Source organism: Xenopus laevis, chromosome 2S, assembly GCF_017654675.1.
Source record: "Xenopus laevis strain J_2021 chromosome 2S, Xenopus_laevis_v10.1, whole genome shotgun sequence".
NCBI classification, from domain to species: domain Eukaryota; kingdom Metazoa; phylum Chordata; class Amphibia; order Anura; family Pipidae; genus Xenopus; species Xenopus laevis.
The window spans coordinates 7,134,954-7,161,667 of record NC_054374.1 but is presented as its reverse complement, the minus strand read 5'-3'; the positions used below and the strand labels follow the sequence as shown (position 1 = coordinate 7,161,667).

At 38.5% G+C, this 26,714-nt stretch overlaps 1 protein-coding gene across 1 annotated transcript; it reads right to left on the bottom strand.

Annotated features, from left to right (window-relative positions):
- On the bottom strand, positions 1-26,714 carry trpv3.S (transient receptor potential cation channel, subfamily V, member 3 S homeolog). The gene is made up of 17 exons (XM_041583285.1): positions 26,675-26,714; positions 25,780-25,896; positions 25,043-25,102; positions 24,247-24,386; positions 22,378-22,554; positions 18,757-18,897; positions 17,927-18,207; positions 15,609-15,785; positions 13,934-14,092; positions 13,672-13,770; positions 11,609-11,682; positions 9,147-9,312; positions 6,287-6,309; positions 4,462-4,744; positions 3,713-3,822; positions 2,232-2,311; positions 1-496 (listed from the first exon to the last, which is right to left on the bottom strand). The coding sequence occupies exons 2-17, from the start codon at positions 25,887-25,889 to the stop codon at positions 360-362; spliced, it is 2,217 nt and encodes a 738-aa protein (XP_041439219.1). The 5' UTR covers positions 25,890-25,896; positions 26,675-26,714; the 3' UTR covers positions 1-359.

Sequence of the window (26,714 nt, the reverse complement as noted above, 5' to 3'; positions counted from 1 at the left end):
AGCAGAAGCCAAAACATCCTGACAGCAACAGCTACAGATCTCTCTCCTGTCAGCAAAGAATGATGGGTAAAAAGAAGTATTATGGTATTTTTCCTGCCCCTTGAAAATTTTCTGGCGAAAAAATACTTTTACGGCATGCTATAGCGAATGCTATAAATGGCGAAAGCATATTTTTGCGCAAGAAAATTTGCAAATTTATATTTACCGAAGGTTAGTAGACTGGCGAAAACATATACGGTATTCGCAAGAATTTCTTTGCTTGGGTAATAAAGGCGGTGCAACATGGTAGACCCGGTTAAAAAACATATTCACAGTAAAGGTTTTGGTTATTTAGAAAAATAACAGCAATGATTGTTGGGTCAACATCTGCTTTCACAGTATAGAAATCGAGAGGACGGTGTAGCGGAAATCTCCAGCGCTTGATCCTCCGGGTCTCCAGGAGATTTATCAAAACTATCAAGTTCCTCTTCACTTGCTGTTTGTGTTTCTTTGGTATCTGGAGAGAAAGGGAGATAGAGATCAAATGCGCATCATAAGAAGTCTAAGATAGAGAACAGTCGGACATAAGGGTGGCCATACAGTATATACAGAGATCTGCTTGTTTGGAGAGGTCGCCCAATGTGTGGGTCTCTCCACCTTAAGGTGGGCAATGTCAGGCTGATCTGATCATGAGCCCAACGATCAGAGCACAATGTGGAGAATACAGGCAGTCGGATCGAATTCGAATTCAAAAAGACCAACCGAAATTAAGTCAAAGTTTTGTTTTTTGGTCGAATAGATCCGTTTTCGATCGAATAGGTCCGTATTCGTATATTTGAATCGTACCAATCGAAGGAATATCGCATTCGATCGAATTCGATTAGAAGTTTTCCCCAATAAAAAACTTTGATTATTCAAAGTCCACCAATTGACTCCAAATAGGTTCTAGGAGGTCCCCCATTGGCTATAACAGCAACTCGACCATTCGCCTTCTAAAACCTGCCGAAGTCGAATTTTTAAAGCGACAGTGCATGATAAATTTCGATATTCGAATTTCCGATTTTTTTTTTCAAATTAGAATCAAATTTTGCCTATTCCCTAATCAAAGTATTTAAAAAATGCTCGAAATTTGAATTTTTTTTCATTCGAAAATTCACCTCGACCTTTGATAAATCTGCCCCTAAGAGTTTATGACTTAATAAATATTGATCAATGAGCACACTGTAAGCGGCAAATTTACTTATGGTCGAATATCGAGGGTTAATTAACCCTCGATATTCGACTGCTGAATTGAAATCCTTCGAATATCGAAGTCGAAGGATTTACCGAAATTTTTAGGTAGAAGAAAAATCGTTCGATCCGAAGTCAACGTTTGATTCGAAAGATTTTAATCCATCGATCGAACAATTTTTCTTTGACCTAAAAATTGTTCCCCATAGGCTAACGTTGTCTTCGGTTGGTTTTTAGGTGGCGAACTAGGGGGTCGAAGTTTGTTTTTAAAGAGACAGTACTTCGACTATCGAATGGTCGAATAATCAAACTATTTTGAGTTCGAATCATTCGATTCGAAGTCGTAGTCGAAAGTCGAAGTAGCCCATTCGATGGTCGAAGTAGCCAAAAAAAACATTGGAAATTCGAAGTTTTTTTTATTCTATTCCTTCACTCGAGCTAAGTAAATGGGCCCCTAGGACTTTATATTCAGAATTAACCTATTTGGTTTCTAACCATGATGCATTCATAAAAAGTACAGCGCCATGGCACTGGGCGTTTTGCGGAGATTTGGTCGCTTGGTGACTAATTGCCTCGTCTTTGCGGTGACCAATCTCCCCAAACGCCTTCCCTGACTCTCCGCCGGCTAAAATGAAAAACCGCCGGCGCTAATCACACAAGGCGATTCGTTTTCCTAAGTCACCTGAAGTTTCAGGCAACTTTGGGCGACTTCGGAAAACCGCCGCGTGTGATTAGCGCCGGCGTTTTTTTCATTTTAAGCCGGCGCAGAGACAGGGAAGGCGTTTGGGGAGATTGGTCGCCGCAAATACGAGGCGATTAGTCACCAAGCGACCAAATCTCCCCAAAACGCCCAGTGTGGACTTACCCTAAGTCATAGGTTGGAAAACATTTGAGTAAAATCCACCCGACTCAGATTTGTACAATTTACACTGATTATGTGGAACGGACCCGATTCATAAATGTGACCCTCTTGAACAATGTGTAGAAACAAAACAATATCTGTTCTATAATGAGTTACATACCAGCAACACTCGGTAACACAGGCTCTTCATTTATACAGGTAACATGGTTGTTCCATTCAGTCCATTTCACTTCATTTATTCTGTTTGGGAAACCAGTAAACTGGGATTAGATTGTTCTTAAAGTGGTTTACAAAAGATTAACTCTTTATTGTGTATTACAGGTATGGGACCTGTTATCCAGAATGCCCGGATTTTCCGGATAATGGATCCTTCCATAATTTGGGCCTTAAATCTACTAGAAATCATGTAAACATTAAATAAACCCAATAGGCTGGTTTTGCTTCCAATACGGATTAATTATATCTTAGTTGGGATCAAGTACATGCGGCTGTTTTATTATTACACAGAAAAGGGCAGTGTCGGACTGGCCCGGCAGGATACCGGGAAAAAACCCGGTGGGCCCCGACCCTCATGGGCCCCCGCCGGGCCAGAACCCTTCAGTAGATATTTCCAATCGGGAAAAAAAAACTTTTTTTTCTCGCGATGCGCAGCGCCGCCTGCGCATGCGCGCCAAACGGCGCTGTTGCGCATGCGTGCCGAGCGGTGTCGATGTTGCGCATTCGCGCCGAACGCCACTGTTGCTGGGCCGACGCGTTTTAGTAGGCCGGCGGGGGGCCCCTGGACAGCAGTCCCGGTGGGCCCCGGGCCCCCCAGTCCGACCCTGGAAAAGGGAAATCATTTCTAAAAATGTGGATTATTTGGATAATATGGAGCCTTGGGGGGAAATTCACAAAAGGGCGAAGTGACTAACATAAGCGAAAATTCGCCAGCATGACGCCATTTCAGGACTTTGCTGATTTACTAACGGGAGCAGACGTTAAATAGATAGATGGTAGCGCTACTTCGCACTCTTAACGCCACGCAAATTGTTGCTCTGGCGAATGGACGTTACTGCGCAAATTCACTAAGATGCGGATTTTACTGAGCGTTTCCTCTTGCGCCAGACTTGCCTCAAAAAATTGTTGAAAATTTTTCTAAGTCCCAAAAAACGCTGGCGACTTTTCATTTTTCAGGGTGATAGGCTGCAAAAGATCGTACATTTTTAAAGGGTACCCAGGTTCCCCCCTACATTTCCTAACATATGGCACATAAACTATACACTGGGCTCATGTGTAGGGCAATATAACAACTTTATTTTATTTTATTAAGGTTCCCTGGACTTGTGTAATGTAATGTATTTACGTCGATTCAACTTTAACTTCCTGCCGTATGCAAATTAGGCTACGCTAGCGCAACTTCGCTTTGCTTGCTGAATTAACGCCAGCCATCGTTTGGCGCCCTGGACGCAACTTTGCATTTTAGTGAATTAGCGTTATCCTATTGAATTTTTCGCCTGGCGAAGGGTTGCGATGTGAGCGAAGCCGTCGCTGGCGAATATACCGCAGGCTAGTGAATTTGCCCCTGTGGGAGGAGGACATTCCGTAATTCAGAACTTTCTGGATAACGGATCCCATACCTGTATAACTCAACTATAAGGATACCTTAAGCAGATCCTGTCACCCTTCGAGACGGTGCATGATTCTCCCATCTGAAATCTGTTCTGCAGCCAGGCTGGGAGGCTTTTCTCAAACTCTAAAATTGTCCGCGCCCTCTGTTCATTGAGAAAGGCAAATATAATGCGCTTAGAAACTTTCTGAAAACAGCACATGAATCATATATTGAGATTAAGAAATCAGAGGGATGTTAGAACTCATCGTTGCACTAAGCGCTAACACCCTTTAGAGCAGACTGGTGTTTGATTGCTCAAAGCTATGAAACAATCAACTGAACATTCATCCGCTTGATAAATGCGGTTAAAAACGTTACTGTCAGGAAAGTGTTAAACAATAAGCTGAAATGTTAATTGCTGGAAATTTTCAGAAAAACACACTTTTTTTTTAGGGATGCACCGAATCCTCTATTTTGGATTCGGCCGAAACCCTGAATCCTTCTCGAAAGATTCGACCGAATACCAAACTGAATCCAAATCCTAATTTGCATATGGGGTTGGGAAGGGGAACGATTTTTTACTTCCTTGTTTTGTGACAAAAAGTCGAGCAATTTCGCTAACGTCCCTAATTTGCATATGCAAATTCAGATTCGGTTCGGCCGGGCAGAAGGATTAGACCAAATCTGAATCCAGCTGAAAGAGGTGGAATCCAGAACCGAATCCTGGCGCGTCCCTACTTTTATTTCTAGACAATTTAGAGGTTGGGGGGTTATCGCTGTTATTTATGAATATTGTACAGACCTGAAGGCGCCAGATGTGCTCACTTTCCTGGGATATTTTTTCCACAGTCTCCCCCATCAGGGCAATGAGCATGTTAAAGAGCAGCACAAACGTCAGTATCACAAATGTTATGAGAAGAAAAAGGAACAGGACTGGGTATTTTGGATCCTTCTCCATTTCCAGCCCTCGTAATCCTACGGTGAGTTCAAACAGTTCCACTAAGGCCAGACTTAAGCTTTGACATTGGGCTCCACCTTCACAGTTCTCAAGTAATGATGCGAGCGCTGCAAATAAATAGACACAACTTTAGATTGTTTTCAAATTAATTCTTTAAAATACAAACAGTATTGCTCTCATTGTTATGCCATACAAAGACTAAACTTACTGTATTAACTTCTATACCTCTTTTATCTCTCTCTATCTATCTATCTCTATCTATCTATCTATTTATCTATCTATCTATCTACCTATCTATCTATCTATCTATCTATCTATCTATCTATCTATCTATCTATTTATCTATCTATCTATTTATCTATCTATCTATTTATCTGTCTGTCTGTCTGTCTATTATCTCTCTCTCTCTTTTTCTATGTATCTGTCTATCTATTTATCTATCTATCTATCTCTGTCTATCTATCTATCTATCTATCTATCTATCTCTGTCTATCTATCTATTTATCTGTCTGTCTGTCTGTCTGTCTGTCTATTATCTCTCTCTCTCTTTTTCTATGTATCCGTCTATCTATCTATCTATATATCTATCTATCTATCTATCTATCTATCTATCTATCTATCTATCTATCTCTGTCTATCTATCTGTCTGTCTGTCTGCCTGTCTATTATCTCTCTCTCTCTTTTTCTATCTATCCGTTTATCTATCTCTCTATCTATCTATCTATCTATCTATCTATCTATCTATCTATCTATCTATCATCTACCTCTCTCTCACCTATCTATCTTCTATCTATATATCTATTTCTATCTTATCTCTCTCATCTATCTATCTATCTATCTATCATCTATCTGTCTGTCTGTCTGTCTGTCTGTCTGTCTGTCTGTCTGTCTATTATCTATCTATCATCATCTCTCTCTCTCTCTCTCTTTTTGGGGCAAATTCACTAAAGCGAGAAGCGCCTAACGCTAGCGCAAATTCGCCAGCGAGACGTCATTTCGTTACTTCGCTGATTTACTAACGGGCACTGGTGTAAATTCGCTAGCGAAGTGGACCTACTCTAGCGCAACTTCGCACCTATGCGACAGACGAAGTTGGCGAAGGGACATAACTATGCGAATTCGCTAACTTGCGCATTTTACTGAACGTTACCTCTTGCGCCAGACTTACCTTCACCACCTCAGAGCAGGGGAAGTGCAATAGAGTAGATAGGGATTGCTTCAAAAAAAGTTTAAATTTTTTCTAAGTCCCAAAAAACGCTGGCGTCTTTTCCTTTTTTAAGGGCGATAGGCTGAAAAAGATCGTACTCTCCTTCCCCCCTACATTTCCTAACATATGGCACATTAACTATACAGTGGGCTCATGTGTAGGGCAATATAACAACTTTATTTTATTATATGAAGCTTTCCCAGGCTTGTGTAGTGTAATGTATTTGTTGCAACATAGACGTTCATTGTACTTTAACTTGGCGCCGTATGTAAATTAGGCATCGCTATCGTAACTTCGCTTTGCTTGATGAATTAATGCTGGCGCAACTTCACTACCGTTCGCCTCCCTGAGCGCAACGTTGGATTTTAGCGAATTAGCGGCGTCTGGCGATACTTTGGCTGGCGAAGTATGGCGAAGCCTGCACTCGTTTTATCCATTGCACTTTAATAATATATATTTTACTAATTATTCACATGTTCCACTATCTACTAAACAAGACCACATTTATTAAAAATATTTATGGTTTACTCTGAAAAATGAAAAGTCTGTCTTCTATCTATCTATATCATCTATCTTATCTTCTATCTTTCTCTGTCTTCTGTCTATCTTTCTATCTATTATCTATCTATCTCTCTCTCTCTTCTATCTGTCTGTCTGTCTGTCTTCCATCCTACTTTCCTCTATCCTCATCTTTTCTATCTATCTATCTATCACTATCTCTATCTATCTATATCTCTATCTGTCTGTCTGTCTGTCTGTCTGTCTCTCTATCTTCTATCTATCTATCTATCATCTTCATTATTCTACTTCTATCTATCTTCTTCTTCTTCTCTATCTATCTATCATCTATCATCTATCCTCTTATCTATCTATCATCTGTCTGTCTGTCTTCTTCTATCTATCTATCTCTCATCTATCTCTCTATCTATCTCTATCTCTTCTCTTCTGTCTATCATCTATCTTTCCCTCTCTTCTATCTGTCGTCTGTCTGTTGTCTGTCTCCTCTTCTTCCATTATCTATCATCATCATCTATTATCTTTCTATTCTTTTCTCTCTACTTTCTCTATCTATCTACTTTCTTTTTCTCTATCTATCATCTCTCATATCTTCTCCTCTGCTGTCCTTTCTTCTTTCTTATTTATTCATTTCTATTCTATCTCTCACCTCTCTCTCATATCCTCTTCCTCCTATCACCTCTCCCTTGCGTGCGTGTCCTCTATCTATCCTATCATCTTCTCTATCTATATATCTATCTATCTCTCTCTCTCTTCTTCTTATCTACTATCTACATCTATCTTGTCTTTCTTCTTATCTACTTCCTCTATCTATCTCTAATATCTATATCTATTCTATCATCTCTCTTTTCCTGCTCTCTTCTTTATCTCTCATCATCTAATCTATCTATCTATCTCATCTATCCACTCTCTTCCTTCTTCATCTTCTCTTCCTTGTCTCCTCTACCTTTTACACTCCGTTTCTCTACATCTATATCTATCATCTATATCTATTATCTATCATCTCTATTATATCTCTTCTATCCTTTCTCTTCTTCTTATCTATCATCTATCTCTCTTGCTCTTCTTCTTCTTGTTTCATCTTCTTCTTATTATCCGCTCTTTCTATTATCTATCTCATCTCTTATTATCACTATCTTTCTTCTTCCTCTTTCTCTCCTCTATCTATCACTCTCTATCTTCTTCTTCTTCTTCTCTTCTCATCTATCTTCTTCCTCCTATCTCTATCCACTATTCATCTACTTCTCTCTCTTTCTCTCTCTCTTTTCTTCTTCTTTTTCTTCTATATTATTTTCTATCCTTTCTCGTCTCTCTCTTCCTCTTTCTTCTCCATCTATCTTCTTACTCATCTATCTTATCTCTCATCTATCTATCTATCATCTCTCTCTCTCATCTATCTGTCTGTCTGTCTGTCCGTCCGTCCGTCCGTCCGTCCGTCTATCTATCTCTATCCATCTATATCTATCTATCTATCTATCTGTCTGTCTGTCTGTCTGTCTGTCTGTCTATCTATCTATCTATCTCTATCCATCTATATCTATCTATCTATCTGTCTGTCTGTCTATCTATCTATCTATCTATCTATCACCTCTCTCTCATCCATCTATCTATCCATCCATCTATCTATCTATCTATCTATCTATCTATCTATCTATCACCTCTCTCTCATCTATCCGTCTGTCTGTCTGTCTGTCTGTCTGCTCTTTATCTATATCTATCTATCTATCTATCTATCTCACCTCTCTCTCATCTATCCGTCTGTCTGTCTGTCCGTCCGTCCGTCCGTCCGTCTGTCTATCTATCTCTATATCATATCTATCTATCTATCTATCTATCTATCTATCTATCTATCTATCTATCTATCTATCTATCTATCTATCTATCTCTATCCATCTATTATCCTATCTATCCTCTTCTTTCTGTCTTCATCTATCTCTATCCATCTATATCTACTATCTGTCTTGTCTGTCTGTCTGTCTATCTCTATCTCTATCTATCTACTATCCTATCTACTATCTATCTATCTATCTATCTATCTATCTTCTGTCCTTCTTCTGTCATGCTTCTGTCTGTCTGTCTGTCTGTCTGTCTGTTCTACATCTATTCTATCTATTCTCTATCTATCTGATCTTCGTATGTCGTCTATCATCTATACTATCTATCTATCTATCTATCTATCTATCTATCTATTATCTATCTATCTATCTATCTATCTATCTGTCTGTCTGTCTGTCTGTCTGTCTCTATCCATCTATATCTATCTATCTCTCTATCTGTCTGTCTGTCTGTCTGTCTGTCTGTCTGTCTATCAATCTATCTATCTCTATCCATCTATATCTATCTATCTGTCTGTCTGTCTGTATGTCTGTCTGTCTGTCTGTCTATCTATCTGTCTGTCTGTCTGTCTCTATCCATCTATATCTATCTATCTCTCTATCTATCTGTCTGTCTGTCTGTCTGTCTGTCTGTCTGTCTGTCTATCAATCTATCTATCTCTATCCATCTATATCTATCTATCTGTCTGTCTGTCTGTATGTCTGTCTGTCTGTCTATCTATCTATCCATCTATATCTATCTGTCTGTCTGTCTGTGTGTCTGTCTGTCTGTCTGTCTGTCTGTCTATCTATCTATCTATCTATCTATCTATCTATCTATCTATCTATCTATCTATTATCATTCTATCTATTATCTATCTATCTATCTATCATCTATCTATCTATCTATCTATCACCTCTCTCTATCTATCTTGTTGTATTTTTTTTCTTTATCTTGTAGAAAGAAATAATCATCTCATATTGGTACTTGCCTTTTGGATCATAACGCTGTATATCCCCAACGACTGAAATCCTCTTGTATAATAAAGTAAATTCAACCATCCAAGTGCCATGGCCAAGACAAGGAACACAAGATAAAAATCCACGGAAAATAAATAACAGAAAACTGAGACTATAACCAGGAGTGCTTGTATAAAACTGGAGGAGGAAGAAGGAAAAAAGGAGGAAAGAAAGTGAAATAGGTAAGTAGTATATTTACACATAATAACAAAATAGCAAATGATAAAAGGTCATTCAAGCAACATTAATACTGGGAAATCTATTAAGATGATAAAGGTATCAGCATGTACAGGTATGGGACCTGTAATCGAGAATGCTCGGGACCTAGGGTATTTCGGATAATGGATATTTCCATAATTTTCCTATTTCTAAATCATGTAAACATTAAATAAAGCCAATAGGCTGGTTCTGCTTCCAGTAGTGATTGATTATATCTTATTTTGGATCCGGTAAAAGGTACTGTTTTATTATCACAGAGAAAAGGGAAATCGTTTTTTAAAATTTGGGTTATTTGGATAAAATGGAGTCGATGGGAGACGGGCTTTCCGTAATTCGGAGATTCCTGGATAACGGGTTTCCAGGATAATGGGTCCCATACCTGTATATACAAGGTACATGATCATCAGCTGAGCTGATTTATGAGCAAACATACTAGTTATATGTTACTAGTTATATGTGAAACTTCTAAATCATCAGGTAAGGGCCTATATTGGTCAAGTGATAAAGTCTTTCTAAAGTTGACCATACATGGTGCCAAAATGATCAACTTATTGACCAGGACTCAAATATTTGATAGAAAAAATACACCATGAGTCCACATGGGGCCATGGACAAGGTCTTCTCCTGAGAGGTCTGCCCCTGGTCTCCATGTGGTCAAGTTGGTGTCCTGTGGTCTGATATAGTCCAATTGTTGACTTGGGTTCAATCAGATTAGCCATTTTGCCACATTGTGCCCATTTATTAGTCGCATTCAGTAATTGCCAAGTGTCTAAAATATATTTATGATTCCCTCTATTCCTCCATTATAAATACTTTGTTGTGTTCCTAGCGGATACAGCTGCTGGAATCATTGAGTATTAAAGGAGTGGTTCACCTTTCAGTTACCATTTTGTATGGTATAGAATGGCCAATTCTAAGCAACTTGTCAAATGGTCTTCATTTTTTATTGTTTTGGAATTATTTGCCTTCTTCTTCTGACTCTTTCCAGCTTTCAAATAGGGGTCACTGACCCCATCTAAAAAAACATAGCTCTGTAAGGCTCCCAGTCTCTTATCAGTACCTGATCTCCAGGTAATTTGTACTAGGGATGCAGCGAATCCACTACTTTGAATTCAGCCGAACCCCTGAATCCTTTGTGAAAGATTTGTCCAAATACCGCACCGAATCGGAATCCTAATTTGCATATGCAAATTAGGGGTGGTAAGGGGGAAAACATATTTTACTTCCTTGCTTTGTGACAAAAAGTCACATGATTTCCCTTCCCGCCCTAATTTGCATATGAAAATTAGGATCCAGATTTGGTTTGGCAGGGCTGAAGGATTCAGCCGAATACTGCTGAAAAAGGTCGAATCCTGGCCAAATTCCGAATGAATCCTGGATTCGGTGCATCCCTAATTTGTACCCTAACAACCAGATGGCTGAAACTGAAGAACTGCCAAATAAAGCTAAATAACTCCAAAAATTTTTAAAAAAAAGAACTCAAAAACAACAGATAATAAAAAATGAAAGCCAATGGCAAATTGTCTCAGAATATCACTCTCTGCATCATACTAAGGGGCCCATTCACTAAGTTCGAGTGAAGGAATAGAAGAAAAAATACTTTGAATTTCGAAGTGTTTTTTTGACTACTTTGACCATCGAATGGGCTACTTCAATTTTCGACTACGACTTCAAATCGAACGATTCGAACTAAAAATCGTTCGACTATTCGACCATTCGATAGTCGAAGTACTGTCTCTTTAAGATAAAAACTTCGACCCCCTAGTTCGCCACCTAAAAGCTACCCAAGTCAATGTTAGCCTATGGGGAAGGGCCCCATAGGCTTGGCTATCTTTTTTTCGATCGATAGATTAAATTCCTTCGATCGAACGAATTGTGCAAAATCCTTCGATTTCGATATTCGAAGTCGAAGGATTTTAATTCCCCAGTCGAATATCGAGGGTTAATTAACCCTCGATATTCGACCCTTGATACATTTGCCCCCAAAAGTTCATTTAAAGGGCGAACCACTCCTTTAATACATTTGGGCAGTTTGGGTGATTTTTGCAGTTTTTGCAGGTTGGATCACATCTATCTTCTGGACAAATCCACCAGTGCCCACCGGAGACATTGGCAGACGCAGATCTGACAACCACTATACCTTTCTACTCGCTGTACTAACCACTTCCCTGTATGTTTATTCGTTCATTTTATCCTTCTCTCCAGAGGAACTTACAAAAGGATATGGAACCAGGCATCTGCCAGCACAGATTTTAGATCAGACTGTTTGCCCAAAAACATGACAACGGGCTAGAAGAAAAGTGGAAACATAATTACTTGTCAGTACAAAAGGAACAGTACAAATTAAATCATACAATGAATTCCTGCATATCAAGTGATACAACTGAGTTAAAAAAAGTCATGTTTGGTTTCAGCCAATCATTTCACTAAACCACAGCATTGAATTCAAAAAAATAATTTCATCACGTGATTTAATTCCCTGCTCAGAAATAAATTCCAAGTCAAATCAAACTCATATACAACAAATTAGAGATGTGTGCTGTCAGGCGGTTCAACTAGGAGGCCCAGGGTAGGCAATAATTGTTTCTAAATGTTTCTTGTGTCAATTTTGTCAAAATTTGCTATTGTTAAAGGGAAACTATATCCCCGAAACAATGTAGGTCTCTACAATAATATATTGCATAAAACAGCTCATATGTAAAACTCTGCTTCTTGTAAATAAACCATTTTCATAGTAATATAATTTTTTAGTAGTATGTGCCATTGGGTAATCATAAATAGAAAATTGCTATTTTAAGAATTAAGGGCCGCCCCCCTGGGATCGTAGGATTCACGGTGCACACAAACAAGCCATACATGTTAGATCACATGAGCCAATTAACAGACAAAGTTGTGTTTTTTGCTTCCACTTTTCTTCCTGTTACAATTAGAGCTGCAGTATTTCTGGTTGGGTGATCTCTTCCTGTTACAGTTAGAGCTGCAGTATTTCTGGTTGGGTGATCTCTTCCTGTTACAGTTAGAGCTGCAGTATTTCTGGTCAGGTGATCTCTTCCTGTTACAGTTAGAGCTGCAGTATTTCTGGTCAGCTGATCTCTTCCTGTTACAGTTAGAGCTGCAGTATTTCTGGTCAGGGGATCTCTTCCTGTTACAGTTAGAGCTGCAGTATTTCTGGTCAGATGATCTCTTCCTGTTACAGTTAGAGCTGCAGTATTTCTGGTCAGGTGATCTCTTCCTGTTACAGTTAGAGTTGCAGTATTTCTGGTCAGGTGATCTCTTCCTGTTACAGTTAGAGCTGCAGTATTTCTGGTCAGGTGATCTCTTCCTGTTACAGTTAGAGCTGCAGTATTTCTGCTCAGGTGATCTCTTCCTGCTACAGTTAGAGCTGCAGTATTTCTGGTCAGGTGATCTCTTCCTGTTACAGTTAGAGCTGCAGTATTTCTGTTCAGGTGATCTCTTCCTGTTACAGTTAGAGCTGCAGTATTTCTGGTCAGGTGATCTCTGAGGCAGCACACAGACTATCTCAAAATGGTGTCTCAAGGCGAGAGATGTAAAAGGGCAAGATTTACTTAAATAAATATATATATATATATATATATATTATATATATATATATATATATATATATACTAGTTTGGTAAGATTCTTTAATATGCCACTTAATATGATATAAACCGTCTGTTGCTTAAGTCTTAATTTTGGGCGTATAGTTTTCCTTTAATAAAATGTTTTGCCTCTTTGTGTCTGTGTTTTTACTGTATGCTATCCTCTATTATGATCTATTATGATACTCATCAGGTATTCAATATTTACTTATTGAAATTTCTTTAAAGCAGGCACTCTAAAAGGCAGACTTCCACCAGGCAAAGGTTTTCAAGGTGAAAAAGTAATTAATTGTATTGTATACATAGCCTTACACGTTTCGTGTTAACAAACACTTAATCATATTGTTAACACGAAACGCGTAAGGCTATGTATACAATACAATAAATTACTTTTCACCTTGAAAACCTTTGCCTGGTGGAAGTCTGCCTTTTAGAGTGTCTGCTTTGAAGAAATTCGGTTGTCCGCTCCCTGTGCTGAGGGTTTAGGGCGGTGCATCTGGGCCACTTCCCAAATGTGGTGAGTTATCATTTTACTAACTTTGAGACCCCTATCTCATTTATTCTATATATATATTTACTTATTATACATTAAAAATACACATGCAAATGAAAGGTTAGCAGACATCATCATAACTACTTGTTATATGAAAATACTGAAATGACTAAATAAACTCACCTCTTTCACCATCAAGTATGTGGCACAAACAATTATAAACATTTGCCCAAGTAATTGTAACCATCCTTTTTCATAAGACAGACTCAATGGATAAAGCTCCTATAATGAGAGTAGAAAGGCAGTTTATATTGGTAGAGAAATAGTTAAAAATCATATTTTAACATGTATGGGCATGTGTGTCTATATTTCTGTGAATATTACAGAATATTATTTCTAATATTAATATATTTCAGCCGTAGATTCCTTTTACTCCAAAGTGTACCTGTTCTTCACGTGGCCTATAATAAGACACGAGAGTCAGAGCAATGTTGTAGGTGAAGGATAAGAGGAAAGACATAAAGAACATGTATCTTGCAAACTTTTTCCATTTCATTTGCAGAAGAGTGTGCAGTGGTTCCAAAGTTAACAGCTCATGACGGTTCTGTAAAAAGATGATGCAAGTTGTTAATGTGCTTCTAACTTAAATGGATAATAAACAGGATCAGTAAAAAAAGCTAAGCCACAAATATGCAGGAAAAATACATCTATATTAGTGGTACATGTCATGTAAATATTGTATCATTCATCTCAGCTAAAAGAAAGTAATATAGTGTGTGTATGTGTGTAAGAGTCAGAGGCTTAACTTCACCTTTAAATTAACTTTTAGTATGTTATAGAATGGGCAATTCTAAGCAACTTTTCAATTGGTCTTCATTGTTTATTTTGTAAAGTGTTTTTTTAATTATTCATATAAATAACCTTTCAAATGGGCTGCAATTGTTACTTTTTATTCCTCATCTTTCTATTCAGGCCTCTCCTATTCATATTCCATTCTCTTATTCAAATCAGTGCATGGTTGCTAGGGGAATTTGGACCCTAGAAACCAGGTTGCTGAAATTGCAAATTGGAGAGCTGCTGAATAAGCTAAATAACTCAAAAACCACAAATAATAAAAATATTTAAACCATTTGCAAATTGTCTCAGAATATCACGTTTATTTCTATTTTGTATTCCTCATCTTTCTATTCAGGCCTCTCCTATTCATATTCCAGTCTCCCAATGCATGGTTGCTAGGGGAATTTGGACCTTAGCAACCAGATTGCTAAAATTGCAAACGGGGGAGCTGCTGATTAAAAAGCTAAATAACTCAAAAGCCACAAATCAAAATAAAAACCAAATTGCAAATTGTCTCAGATGAGCACTTTCACCATCATACTAAAGTTTACTCAAAGGAGCACAACCCTCTTAATATATGTGACTTTTATTACAATACCTTCTTAAAAAGTAGCAACATTTAGGGGCATATTTATCAAGGGTCGAATTTAGAATTTGAAATACATTGAAATTCGCATTCAAAAAGACCAACCGAAATTAAGTCAAAGTTTTTTTTGGCCAAATAGGTCCGTTTTCGTTTGAATAGGTCCATATTCAGCCAAATTAGAATCGTACGAATCAAATTATAAGCGCAGTCAATCTAATTCGATTCAAAGTTTTTCCCCAATTTCTCCACCTATTGACTCCAAATAGGTTCTAGGAGGTCCCCCATAGGCTAAAACAGCAATTTGGCAGGTTTTAGATGGCGAATGGTCGAAGTCGAATTTTTAAAGAGACAGTACATGATTAATTTCGATATTCGTATTTCCAAAGTTTTTTTGAAATTCGAATCGAATTTAAACTATTCCCTAGTCGAAGTACACAATTCACCTCGACCTTTGATAAATCTGCCCCTTATTGTAAAAATTATTCATTCAAACCTGTCTTAAAACCTGAGGCTGTAAAATAGCAGCTTATAACTGTATAATAAAACATAGATAAATGGTTATAAATCTCAACTCCAGTCACCAGTTAGAGGATTTTGTATCTAATGATCTTGCTGGAATATTAATAATACTAATAATAATAATAATAATAATAATAAAAGTCATAGTATGATGAAGGAAAACACTTCAAAAACTCACATCGATATTGGTGTTATAAACGGCAATTTCCAGTACAGAGTTTGGCCAGCAGGTGTCTATGCCAGTTAAATCATACAAAGAAGAAGAGACCGGTCCATAAGCCCAGTCTGTGAATTTACGAGAGAGAACCATGTTTTCTTTCTCTTTGATTTCCCGACTTAGTATATAGTGAAGGATCTGTAAATATCAAAGTATTCTGGTTAAAATAAGAGATCATGTACACAAAATCATTTGCATAAATTATACACAGTTATGTCACAAAAAATCAGCGTTAATTCAACGGTTCTTAGTGGTGGGCTCAGCCTTTTTGACATTCTGTATAATTTTTATAATAGTATTGCAAGTGTCAGTTTAGTACCTCGGGCAGTTTCGTTTGGAATGAGGGGTCATTTAAAGGAGAACTAAACCCTAAATATTAATGTGGCAAAAATGTCATATTTTATGTAGTGAACTTATTGCACGAGGATAAAGTTTGAGCTTGTCAATAGCAGCAATGATCCAGGACTTCAAACTTGTCACAGGGGGTCACCATCTTGGAAAGTGTCTGTGACACTCACATGCTCAGTGGGCTCTGATTGGCTGTTGAGAAGCTAAGCTTAGGGCTCGTCACTAATTATCCAGCAGAAAATGAGCTTCCCTGGCTGTAATATAAGCTGATGCTACAGGTTTGCTGATTATTAAATTCTGATGCTAATTGCACTGGTTTCTGTGCTGCCATGTAGTAATTATGTGTATTAATTACTAATCAGCCTTATATTGTGACATTTCTATTCTATGTGTACTGTATATTGTGAGTGGCTCCCTAAGCTCAGTAAGTGACAGCAGCACAGAGCATGTGCAGTGAATCAACAGAAAAGAAGATGGGGAGCTACTGGGGCATCTTTGGAGACACAGAGCTTTACTGCTAAAGGGCTGTGGTTGCCTTGGGCTGGTACAGAAGCACAAAACATCATGTACAACATTTCTACCTGCTTTAGTTCCCCTTTAAGAAAAGTTTTTTAGGTATTCTTATTGGGGTATAGAATGAGAGATGTCTACAGAAGTGGTATGGGATGTTTTATTTGGGAAGCCAATTTTCAGAAACCTTAAAAAAAAAAAATCCAAAAAGTCAATTATAAGGAAATAATTATAGTAGAACTAGGATTGCCACCTTTTGGCAGCACTGCTGGCAGGAGGCGGAGCCGTAACATGACTGGGGTGGATCTGTGGAGTCAGGGGTCGGGCTGTGACAATTGGCTAATTGCTGCGTCAATCATAGGAAATCCTGCCTGGTTTCCTAATTTTGGAAACCAGGCAGGCAGTTTTGACCCAGACAGCCCTTCAAAAAACCTGTCCGGGTCAAAAGCAGACAGGTACCAACCCTAAGTAGAACCCAGATTTCATGTACCCTTATTTTAGGTTTTCCTGGATTTTACATTGTTTTTCCATAGTCCCTTCATGTCCTAATGCATTTCAATAGGAGTATTTCCAAATTCCCGGGTTTTTAAGTTTTGTTTTCTCTGAATTTAATCACTTTATCACCCTTGTCCCTTGCCAATCGCTCTAGTTTTGTTTTTTTTAGCAAAAATCCTTTTACTTTTAATTTTCCTGAAAATTTGCTTTGTGGGGAAAAAATCAGATTTTTTTCGGATTTTTCACCCAAAAACTTAGATTCTTCCAGATTTTTCACCTGAAAACAACGAAAACTTTGGGGTATTGCACGAAACCCAGCGCACATCAAAAAATCATTGGGACTCCTCCCATTGACGTATATTCAATCTCGACAGGTCTGAGATGCCGGATTTTCTGATTCAGACTTTTCCAGTCCGATTTTATCTCAACATTTTTTTATGCAAACTCCAATCAAATCCGCTCGGGTTTTTTACGTTTATTTATTATTACATTTTCCAGAAAATTTGCTTTGCGGGGGAAAAGGAATCAGATTTTCACAATTTTTTGGGAATTTTCACCCAAAAACTCAGAATTATTATGTTTTTTAACCCGAAAACTCTGAAAACTTCGGGGTATTGCACAAAACACAGTGCACATCAAAAAATCATTGGGATTTCTCCCTTTGTGATTTTTTAAAAGTCTGATTTTATTTAAAAAATCATGAATTTTTCATGATTTTTGCATTCAGAGTTTAGTAAATCACCCCCTGAAACGCCACTGGCCTTGTACTTGATGATAACTAATATGCATACATTTATATTGTTGGCAAAACAATCCTATTGGGTTTATTTAATGTTTGTATCAATGTTAGCAGACTTAAGTTATGGAGATCCAAAGTATAGAAAAACCCCGGGTCCCAAGCATTCCAAATATACCTGTACACTTACCTCTGTTCTCCCCAATTTTGCTGCTAGTTGCGTTGATGTGAGGCCTTCGTTATTAGGAATCAGTTCTAGCGATTTGTTTTTACAGTTTCTAAGGATCGTGTCATACATTCGTATAATAAAATCATTTTGTGCTTCCGAATTGTCCGCCACGATGACCAAAGCATGAAGCACCGTGTTTCCCAGAGAGTCCTGCCTGGTGCCAATAGTTGGGCATTTATCCATTATAAACTGCACTATCTCGGGTTGATTTGTGCATGCAGCTAGTGACAATGGAGTTTCACCTTTAAAAACAAATAAAAGAGTAACATTGCATATTACCAGAAAATTTATAGACGTGAATGGAAAACAATACAGAAATACAATTTACATTGCTGTATATATATATATATATATATATATATGTATAGGAATTTGTTATGATTTGGTAGCCGAGGATTTACTGTTGTGTAATGGCTGCATGAGCCTGCTAATAAAGCACTGTTATACTCTACTCATCCTCGGCTACCAAAACATAACAAATAGGCGACGAGGATGGGATGAGTATAAAAGTCCTTTATTAGCAGGCTCATGCAGCCATTACACAACAGTAAGCAACTCTAACACCACAAGCTGTATAGGAAGTATGCACAGTATAAGTCTTGAGCACAGTGACATCTACAGGCCATTTGTATAAACACCACAGAATTCAATTCACATGTGTATTAAACATATGCAGCTAAATCACAATGGCAGATAATCAGATAATCAACACATAATAATGGGAATAAAGAAGGACATTCCTGTCAGTGCAATAATTGCTGCTCAGTTTGGAAATAGTTCAGGGCACTTACCAAAATAAAATCCTTCATATTTGTTCTTTGGATTAAAGAATCGTCCCTGAGCCCTTACATCAATACTTGCACCTTTTTCAATTAGGCACTTTACCAGCTCGATTTGTCGTCTTTCGATGGCAATATTTAAAGCAGTCTGGCCTAAAAAAAAAAAACCCCATGCAGATTGTTATATAAATAATTATGATTTGGTATGAATTGGGATTCTTGATTATATAATCATGGTTCTATGATCACATGGAGTGCCAATCACCTTATACTGTAGTTTTATTGAATTATAGGTCTGCTTAATATACCTTACCAATTTAATTTTTACGCTCTATTTAATTAGTTGGGAAAAGTGTGCAATGTTTCAACTTTCTATATTTCTATAGTAATAAGTAGAATCACAAAAATTCTAAATAAAAAGGTCACCAAGACCCGGGTTCAATGACCAAAAATAGATCCTACTTATTAGTGTTCCAGGGTGTTTCTAATTTCCCCTTGTGGCTGTTTCCTGGTCTTGGACCCTTCGCTTTTGTTCCTGACCAGGTCTGATTGCTGCCTGACTCTGAACCCTTGCCTGACTACAAGCCATTTTTATTTAACCCTTCTGTTACCTCGTACTGGACTCAATATCTAGCACTTCCTCCTTGGTCCGGACTTTCACACTTCCGAAGCCGTTAGGCCCTGACAAATTCCTTTTCAGCCAGGTGCACAAAAAAATTATTTTGCGCACACATTTTCAACTAGTTTAAACTAGTGTGCACAGTTTTTAAAACGTGTGTGCTCGGGTCACCTTTTTGAGGTGTCTTGGCAATTCTAATTAGTGACAATCATTTTTTCCTTTAACTTAGCGCTATAGTAAATTGAGTGCACCTTACTCTACTATAAGCTTCACTCCTAGTACATATGCTCCGGATGAGACCTTAAAACCTTAGGGAGTGAGCCTTCGTAGCGATGTGGAAGCAGGGTGTAGTGCAACTGTAACTCTATTCAGGGTGCAAAGAATTGGGCGCCAGTGGTTCTTATAACTTAACCATAGAACAGATTTATTGAGCACAATATACAATCCTCAGTGAAGTGTATATAAAGACAACATATACAGGTTCATACAGTACAATGAATAGGCAGTACTCACAACACCTTTGGTCAGTATGATTCTCCTCAGAGAAAGGAACAATACATGCAGCTTTGAGGAGGTACACCCAGTTTTCAGCCTTTTCCCTAAGTGGAACCTGAGGGAAATCTATCTACCCTAGGTCTGTACACTTAGTCCCTACTTCTGGGCAATTAGTACCCTGGGATCTTAATCCCACTACAATCCTCGTAGGAGCTCAAGCTGCTCAGCTAAATAATACTGACTGTCTGTCACTCCTAGAGTGACCTATAAATGTGAGTAGCCTATTCTTACTAGACCTGACCTGTCTAGGTTCCACTCAAGCTCTGCCTCCTGCACAGGCTAGAGCCAGCACAAGATGGACACTGAAAGCATGGCTTCAGAAGCTTTTATACTCTAGCACAGTGCCATCTGCTGGTCACTGTGAGAAACAACAAGGGGCATAGCTTAGAGCAGAAAGAGCAAACAGTACCCCTCCCAACTGTATTTTAGGACCCCGTTAGGTGTCTATAACACTGAGGGACTGCCTGACAATAATACTAGGGGTGGCTATATTACACATCCCTACAAACTCATTAATGCATTTTTAAGTGATAAAACTAATGTTGCCATTGATTAATATCCATGGGATTATCAGTACAAAGGGAATAAAACCTGCCTTTATTTCAGCAGCTGATTTAAAATAATTTTATAACAAGTATTTGGTGTCCGAAAATTGGAGAGTTCAAAACTTTAAAATGGTTCACTTGGGTTATGGGAAATTGTATAAAAAGTCTTTGTTCGTGGGCTCTCAGACCTATTGCCCGAAATGTACCCAACTAAACTTATTTCACTACTTATGGGACTATCCAAAAGTGTACAAAGTTTAACCTTGGAAAAGTTTTTGTCTCTAAAACTAAAGGTAGCCATACACGGGCCGATAAAAGCTGCCAACAGACAGAGTCGGCAGCTTATTGGCCCGTGTATGGGGCCCCCCGACGGGCTTCCCCGAAAGTCGGCCAGATCTCGATCAAATGGAACTAAAAATCCTGTTGGATCGCGGCTTTATCTGTTTGTTGATGCGGCCCGCAAACGGACCGCCTGTAAAGCCACCATTAGGATCCGATCGTTGGGCCCTAGGCCCATGATCGGATCAGCCCGATATTGCCCACCTCAAGGCGGGCATATCGGGGAGAGATCTGCTCATTTGGCGACATCACCAAACGAGCGGATCTCTCCGTGTATGGCCACCTTTAAGCTTAAAATTAAAGTGAGCCCAAAATCTGCACTATTATATCTGGACTCTCTAAGACCAGGTCTGAAGAGGCAGCCTAATTCCCAGAAGGATTTATTGTCAAACTTAATTTTGCTGTTTACAGCTGCTACAGAATTGTTATTAAATTGGTTGTCCGAGTCCTTCAATGACCGACTTCCTATCTCTTCTAAATCAGCTTTGTTGGCAAGAAGCAATAAGGATAAAATCAGCAGAACCGCACCTTACAAGATCATTTACTGAAATGTGGTCAATATTCTGGGATCAAATTGTCACTCGCTCCAAATCACATACTTTGGACTTGCTACAATATTAAGCTTATCCATAAATGTCTTTGTATTTTATATTTTTATTCATTTTATTACATGTGTACTATTTTAGGATTTTGTAATTTTCGCTGAGTGTTAGATTAGTAGTTTGGTTGTATGATTGGTGTAACTCATGTGTATTCATCTCTTGAACAATCAAGATGGCTCCACCTACTGTTTTATAACTGAATGAGCTTCACTCTTCAGCCTTTAGCTGTTCTGCTTGTTTAACTTGGAAAAACAAAAAAAATCATTTAAAAAAATATATATTTTGTTTTTCTCCTGCTTTTATAAAAGGATCTTGTTTCTGATGACACATTGCAGCTAACAGTGTGTGTTTTTGTTGCTTCCATGTGATGCAACATCCTTAGCTCATACTTGTTCAATTTAATATGTGGACGAACAATAAAAATATAACTTGTAGTTATTCTGCCGACAGCGTGTGATTCCCAAACTCTGGATATATATTGTTAATATAAGGAGGAGGCCAGGGACGGAGCCTCCAGGGAACCCCTACAAGTGACTACTAAAAAGTACGGCTAATGTGCGTAAATCTACTATTGGGACTTGTTCAAGTTAATGATATGGTCAGTCTCTGGGTGGAACCAGGTCCGGACTGAGAATTAAAATAGGCCCTGGCATTTCAGATACACAGAGACCCAATCAGCCCACATAGAGGAACAAACAGCCTCCACCAGCCCACTAAATACTGTCTTTCTATGGCACCTTATAGCAGCCCCTCTGGCATTTGCCAGAACCCACAGATTGCCAGTCCGGGCCTGGGTGGAACAAGAATTATTCAATAGGTGAGGAGGTGCTAGTTAGTATTTACTGCAAATGTAATTATTTGCACAGTTATTTCTAATAGACTGGGTCTATTTTTTTTATTATGGGAAGGGTCAAGTGATCAAGAGACACAAGCTAAGCAATTCTCATATTTGCGTTGGATTAGTGTCACTTACCCTTATAATTCTCTTCTGTGTACTCTGCATTAATAAATGGCTCCAAAAAGTAATTTTCTTTTGCAAATGTAAGAAGAATGTTCACAATCTCTGGTGTCTTCTCATTTATATTTAGTAAGGCCTTCATCAGGCAGGTTTTTCCAGTTTCCTTTGAGGTTAAATTATCCATTAAGAAATCTGAAACATTGATAGGGAAGGTGTATATTATTGATCATACTCAGAAACTCACAAACAAAGTTATATTCTTGCTCTAGATCAGTGGTCCCCAACCTTTTTTTTTACCTATAAGCCACATTCAAATGTAAAACGAGTAGGGGAGCAACACAAGAGTGAAAAAGTCCTTGGGGTGTCAAATAAGGGTTGTGATTGGCTATTTGGTAGCCCCTATGTCTACAGGAGACTTTATTTGGCAGTATGTCTGGGTTTTATGAAACCAAAACTTGGCTCCAAGCCAGGAATTCAAAAATAATCCCCTGCTTTGAGGCCACTGAGAGCAAAATCCAAGGGGTTGGGGAGCGACATGTTACTCGTGAGCTACTGGTTGGGGATCACTGCTCTAGATGACTAGAGAAATGCCTCATTAGGGTTCGTTTATTTATGGGTAGACAGTGTGTCAAGTGCAAGGAAAGCTCAAATTTGCCATTTATTTGCATCTTGCACATTGCCTTCTTCTAACCCAGAATAGCAACAAGTCTTTGCATTCCATTACAAAAACCTGCAACCCACCCCCCATGATGCCAGGAGGGGAAGGCATGTGAGTATCCCTTCTCTTACCCCCTATCTTGCACCTTGTGTAGATGCCTACGTTTAGTAACGGCAGAGGACCTGGGCATATGGCAGTTGACCATGAATGGCCTGCCAGTTGTTTTTTTAAGCAAATGGAGGATAAAGGCTGTTTTACTTTGGGCATTACATATGTTAGCGGGGCACCCACTACACTATATTTATAAGGTACTATTTAACCTATGGAAAAAATGAGAAGGCACTTCCAAAGACCAATCTTCCAGGCAGACTTGTCAATTAAACAGTATTTTTATTTCAGTGCACTAGATTACAGCCTCACGCGTTTTGTATCAATAGGATACTTAATCATAGGCTACATAATCCCATTTCCCACACCATATTTAAAACAAGAGAAAACCAATTGGCTTTGTGGATACTAGGGTTACACGGGTTTGGTTAGCGGCCATCTTGGTACTCCCTTTGATAATAAAAGTTTTTATTGTTGCTTTTCGGCTACTGATTTTTTTGTACATTGTTTTGTGTACATTGTTTTTTGTACATTGTTTTCTAATTGTTGTTTTGTGTTATTTTGTATAAAGTTTTTCTTTTTTTTTTAATTGACTTCAAAGAGAGTACCAAGATGGCCGCTAACCAACCCATTAGGGGTGGGTCCCACTAGAGTGAAGTCACCAATGATTGTGTTTCTTATTGTACCACAAGTGTAACCCTAGTATCCACAAAGCCAATTGGTTCTCTCTTGTTTTAAATATGCTGTGGGAAATGGGATTATGTAGCCTATGATTAAGTATCCTATTGATACGAAACGCATTGGGCTGTATCCTAGTGCACTGAAATACAAATACTTTTTAATTGACAAGTCTGCCTGGAAGATTGGTCTTTGGAAGTGCCTGCTCATTTTTTATATAAGGTTATCCACTCCCTCATCTGAAGGTTCACCTGGACCTCTTCTCCAAATTGGTGAGTTTTTACTTTGAGACCTGAGAATGGAGCAGTCTGACCAGTTTGTACCCTGAATGAAAAAATTATTTCTCATTCCTAATAAACTACCTCTGAGTCTTGATAACAGAAGGGCAGTCATGGAATTTCCTAACATACTAACAGATCCATAATCTGAAAAATGATTACCTTTGAGCGACACCTTTGCGTTTGGCTTATAATTGGTCTTTGCTTCTGAAAGTAGATCTGTTACCATTTCAGTGTCCCCTTCAGAGACAGCTTTAAACAGAAGTCTTGTATTCTTTGTTAATACCATTTTTCGAGGTTGCCTTTAAAAGAAAAAACAAAGCAAAGACCCGATTGTTACATTATCTCAAGATTTTGGATGAGCCAATGTTACAATGAGATGATCCCAACCAAGGCACAGAGTTGACTTGCATAAAGCCATCGTAGGAGGGTTTTTCCAGTTACACCAGGGAGATACAACGGGGAGTATTAGTTCACACATTTTATCATTTGTTGGCTGGAATAGGTAGTGAAAAAATTACAATTATAGTTACTTCACCCCACCAGCAGTAGGGTTGGAGGTAGGACCTCTAGAACCCAACTCTTCTTTAGGCTTAGGGAACATACTGAGGCTTAATTATTATACTCTGCCTCACTGAAAGCTAACTGGAAAAAGGTGTGGGCAATGCAGTATAAGGATATTAATCCATTATTTCTCTGCAAATAGAAGTGTTTGGTACCCTTGGGACCCCAAACTTTAGTTGTTTTAACCCCCCACGGAAAAAGAATGTCTAAGCTCCACGCTCGTCTGGGGTCTGAAAGCAAATTGTACATTCATATAATTTAGGAGCAAACGTAAATGTTGCCTGACAGTGATGAAACCATGATTTATAAAAACTTGACTTGAACATAAGTAACTTTCCAACTACTGATGAGAAATCTATGCAAATGCTTCACTGAAGTGTGACGTACTGCTCACCTGTAGTCATTTGTATCCATCGGAGTCGAAAGCAAAAGGGGACTAAAATCTGTGGTGTCACTGTAAGAAAGAAATTTCAAGTCACCAGAGCCACCAGAAATAGAAGTTATTTATAGAAATAATAAATCTTAGCATCACAATGTATACTGTACATTTTCATACAATATTATGGAAGTAAAAATACATATATACACACCGACCCCACATATACTGCACATGCCAATATCTATACTAATTGTAGTCTGTATATGACTCTGTCTCTGGATAGAACATCCCACAGTGTTTGCGTTTGGGACATCCCACCAATACTGGCTTTAACACTTCAGTACCTGCTACATGGGACCCCAATGCAGTCACTAGGATTTGGGGGGTATTTCCATGTCGGATACTGCATAGAGATTTGCTATTTCTGCACATTATACACGGGTTCCTTACCTCTCTGCAGATGCTCCCCCCAATACTATATAAGAAATTCACATCAGCTCTGAGTTAAACAAACAATTCCAAAGCAGGTTACAAACCCAGCCAACTGCCCAATGTACCAAAGTGGGCTTCAACGTTATTTCAGCTTTGAAAAACCAGAATGATGGCTCTTTGGCTCTTTAAGTTTCCAGCATTGGCTTTTTGCCTCCACTAATGACCAGTTTGCTGCCAAGGCAATTTGAGAAACTCAACTTAACTTTAAAGCTTCTCATTTGATCTTTGCTTAGTTAAACGCAAGGACACGTCAGACTTACTTTCTCCTGAGGCCATCTTCTGTATGTCTTGTAGATCTGGGAGAAGTCCCTGGTGCCATCTGTTCCCTTGAAATATGGGGTGATATGTCACCCGGGTGTTTATTTATCATCTTCTGCCTTTTCATAAGAAAACCAACAATAGTCAATTTCACAGTTGTTTTCTTAAAAAGTCTAAATTCTAAGCAGTCCTATTAATGGAGAACTAAACCCTAAAAATAAATATGGCTAAAAATGCCATATTTTATATACTGCACTTATTGCACGAGGCTAAAGTTTGAGCTTGTCAATAGCAGCAATGATCCAGGACTTCAAACTTGTCACAGGGGGTCACCATCTTGGAAAGTGTCTGTGACACTCACATGCTCAGTGGGCTCTGATTGGCTGTTGAGAAGCTAAGCTTAGGGCTCGTCACTAATTATCCAGCAGAAAATGAGCTTCCCTGGCTGTAATATAAACTGATGCTACAGGTTTGCTGATTATTCAATTCTGATGCTAATTGCACTGGTTTCTGTGCTGCCATGTAGTAATTATGTGTATTAATTACTAATCAGCCTTATATTGTGACATTTCTATTCTATGTGTACTGTATATTGTGAGAAGGAACACTGGTGTTAGTATTTTTCAGGTGCAGTTCCTTTATTATAGAAAGCAGATGTGTAGAGCAACCATAGGGGCAAATTCACTAAAGGGCGAAGTGACTAAAGCTGGCGAAAATTTGGCAGCGTTACGTCATTTCGGTACTTCACCAATTTACTAACGGGTGCTGGTGTTAATTCGCTAGTGAAGGAGATAGACTCTAGTGGTACTTCGCACTCTAACGCGTGGCAAATTTTCACTCTGGCGACTGGACGTAACTACGTAAATTCACTAAGATGTACATTTTAATGAACGTTACCTCTTGCGCCAGACTTGCCTTCACCACCTCAGACCAGGCG

What these genes read in the sequence shown, in the direction of transcription:
- trpv3.S (XM_041583285.1), bottom strand. Translation starts at nt 25,889, where the DNA reads ATGATAAATAAACACCCGGGTGACATATCACCCCATATTTCAAGGGAA. An exon ending in CGCAAAGGTGTCGCTCAAAG is followed by an intron (nt 22,555 to 24,246) that starts GTAATCATTTTT and finishes TCAATGTTTCAG; the next exon opens with ATTTCTTAATGGATAATTTA. An exon ending in GCCTGGTTCCATATCCTTTT is followed by an intron (nt 9,313 to 11,608) that starts GTAAGTTCCTCT and finishes TTCCTCCTCCAG; the next exon opens with TTTTATACAAGCACTCCTGG.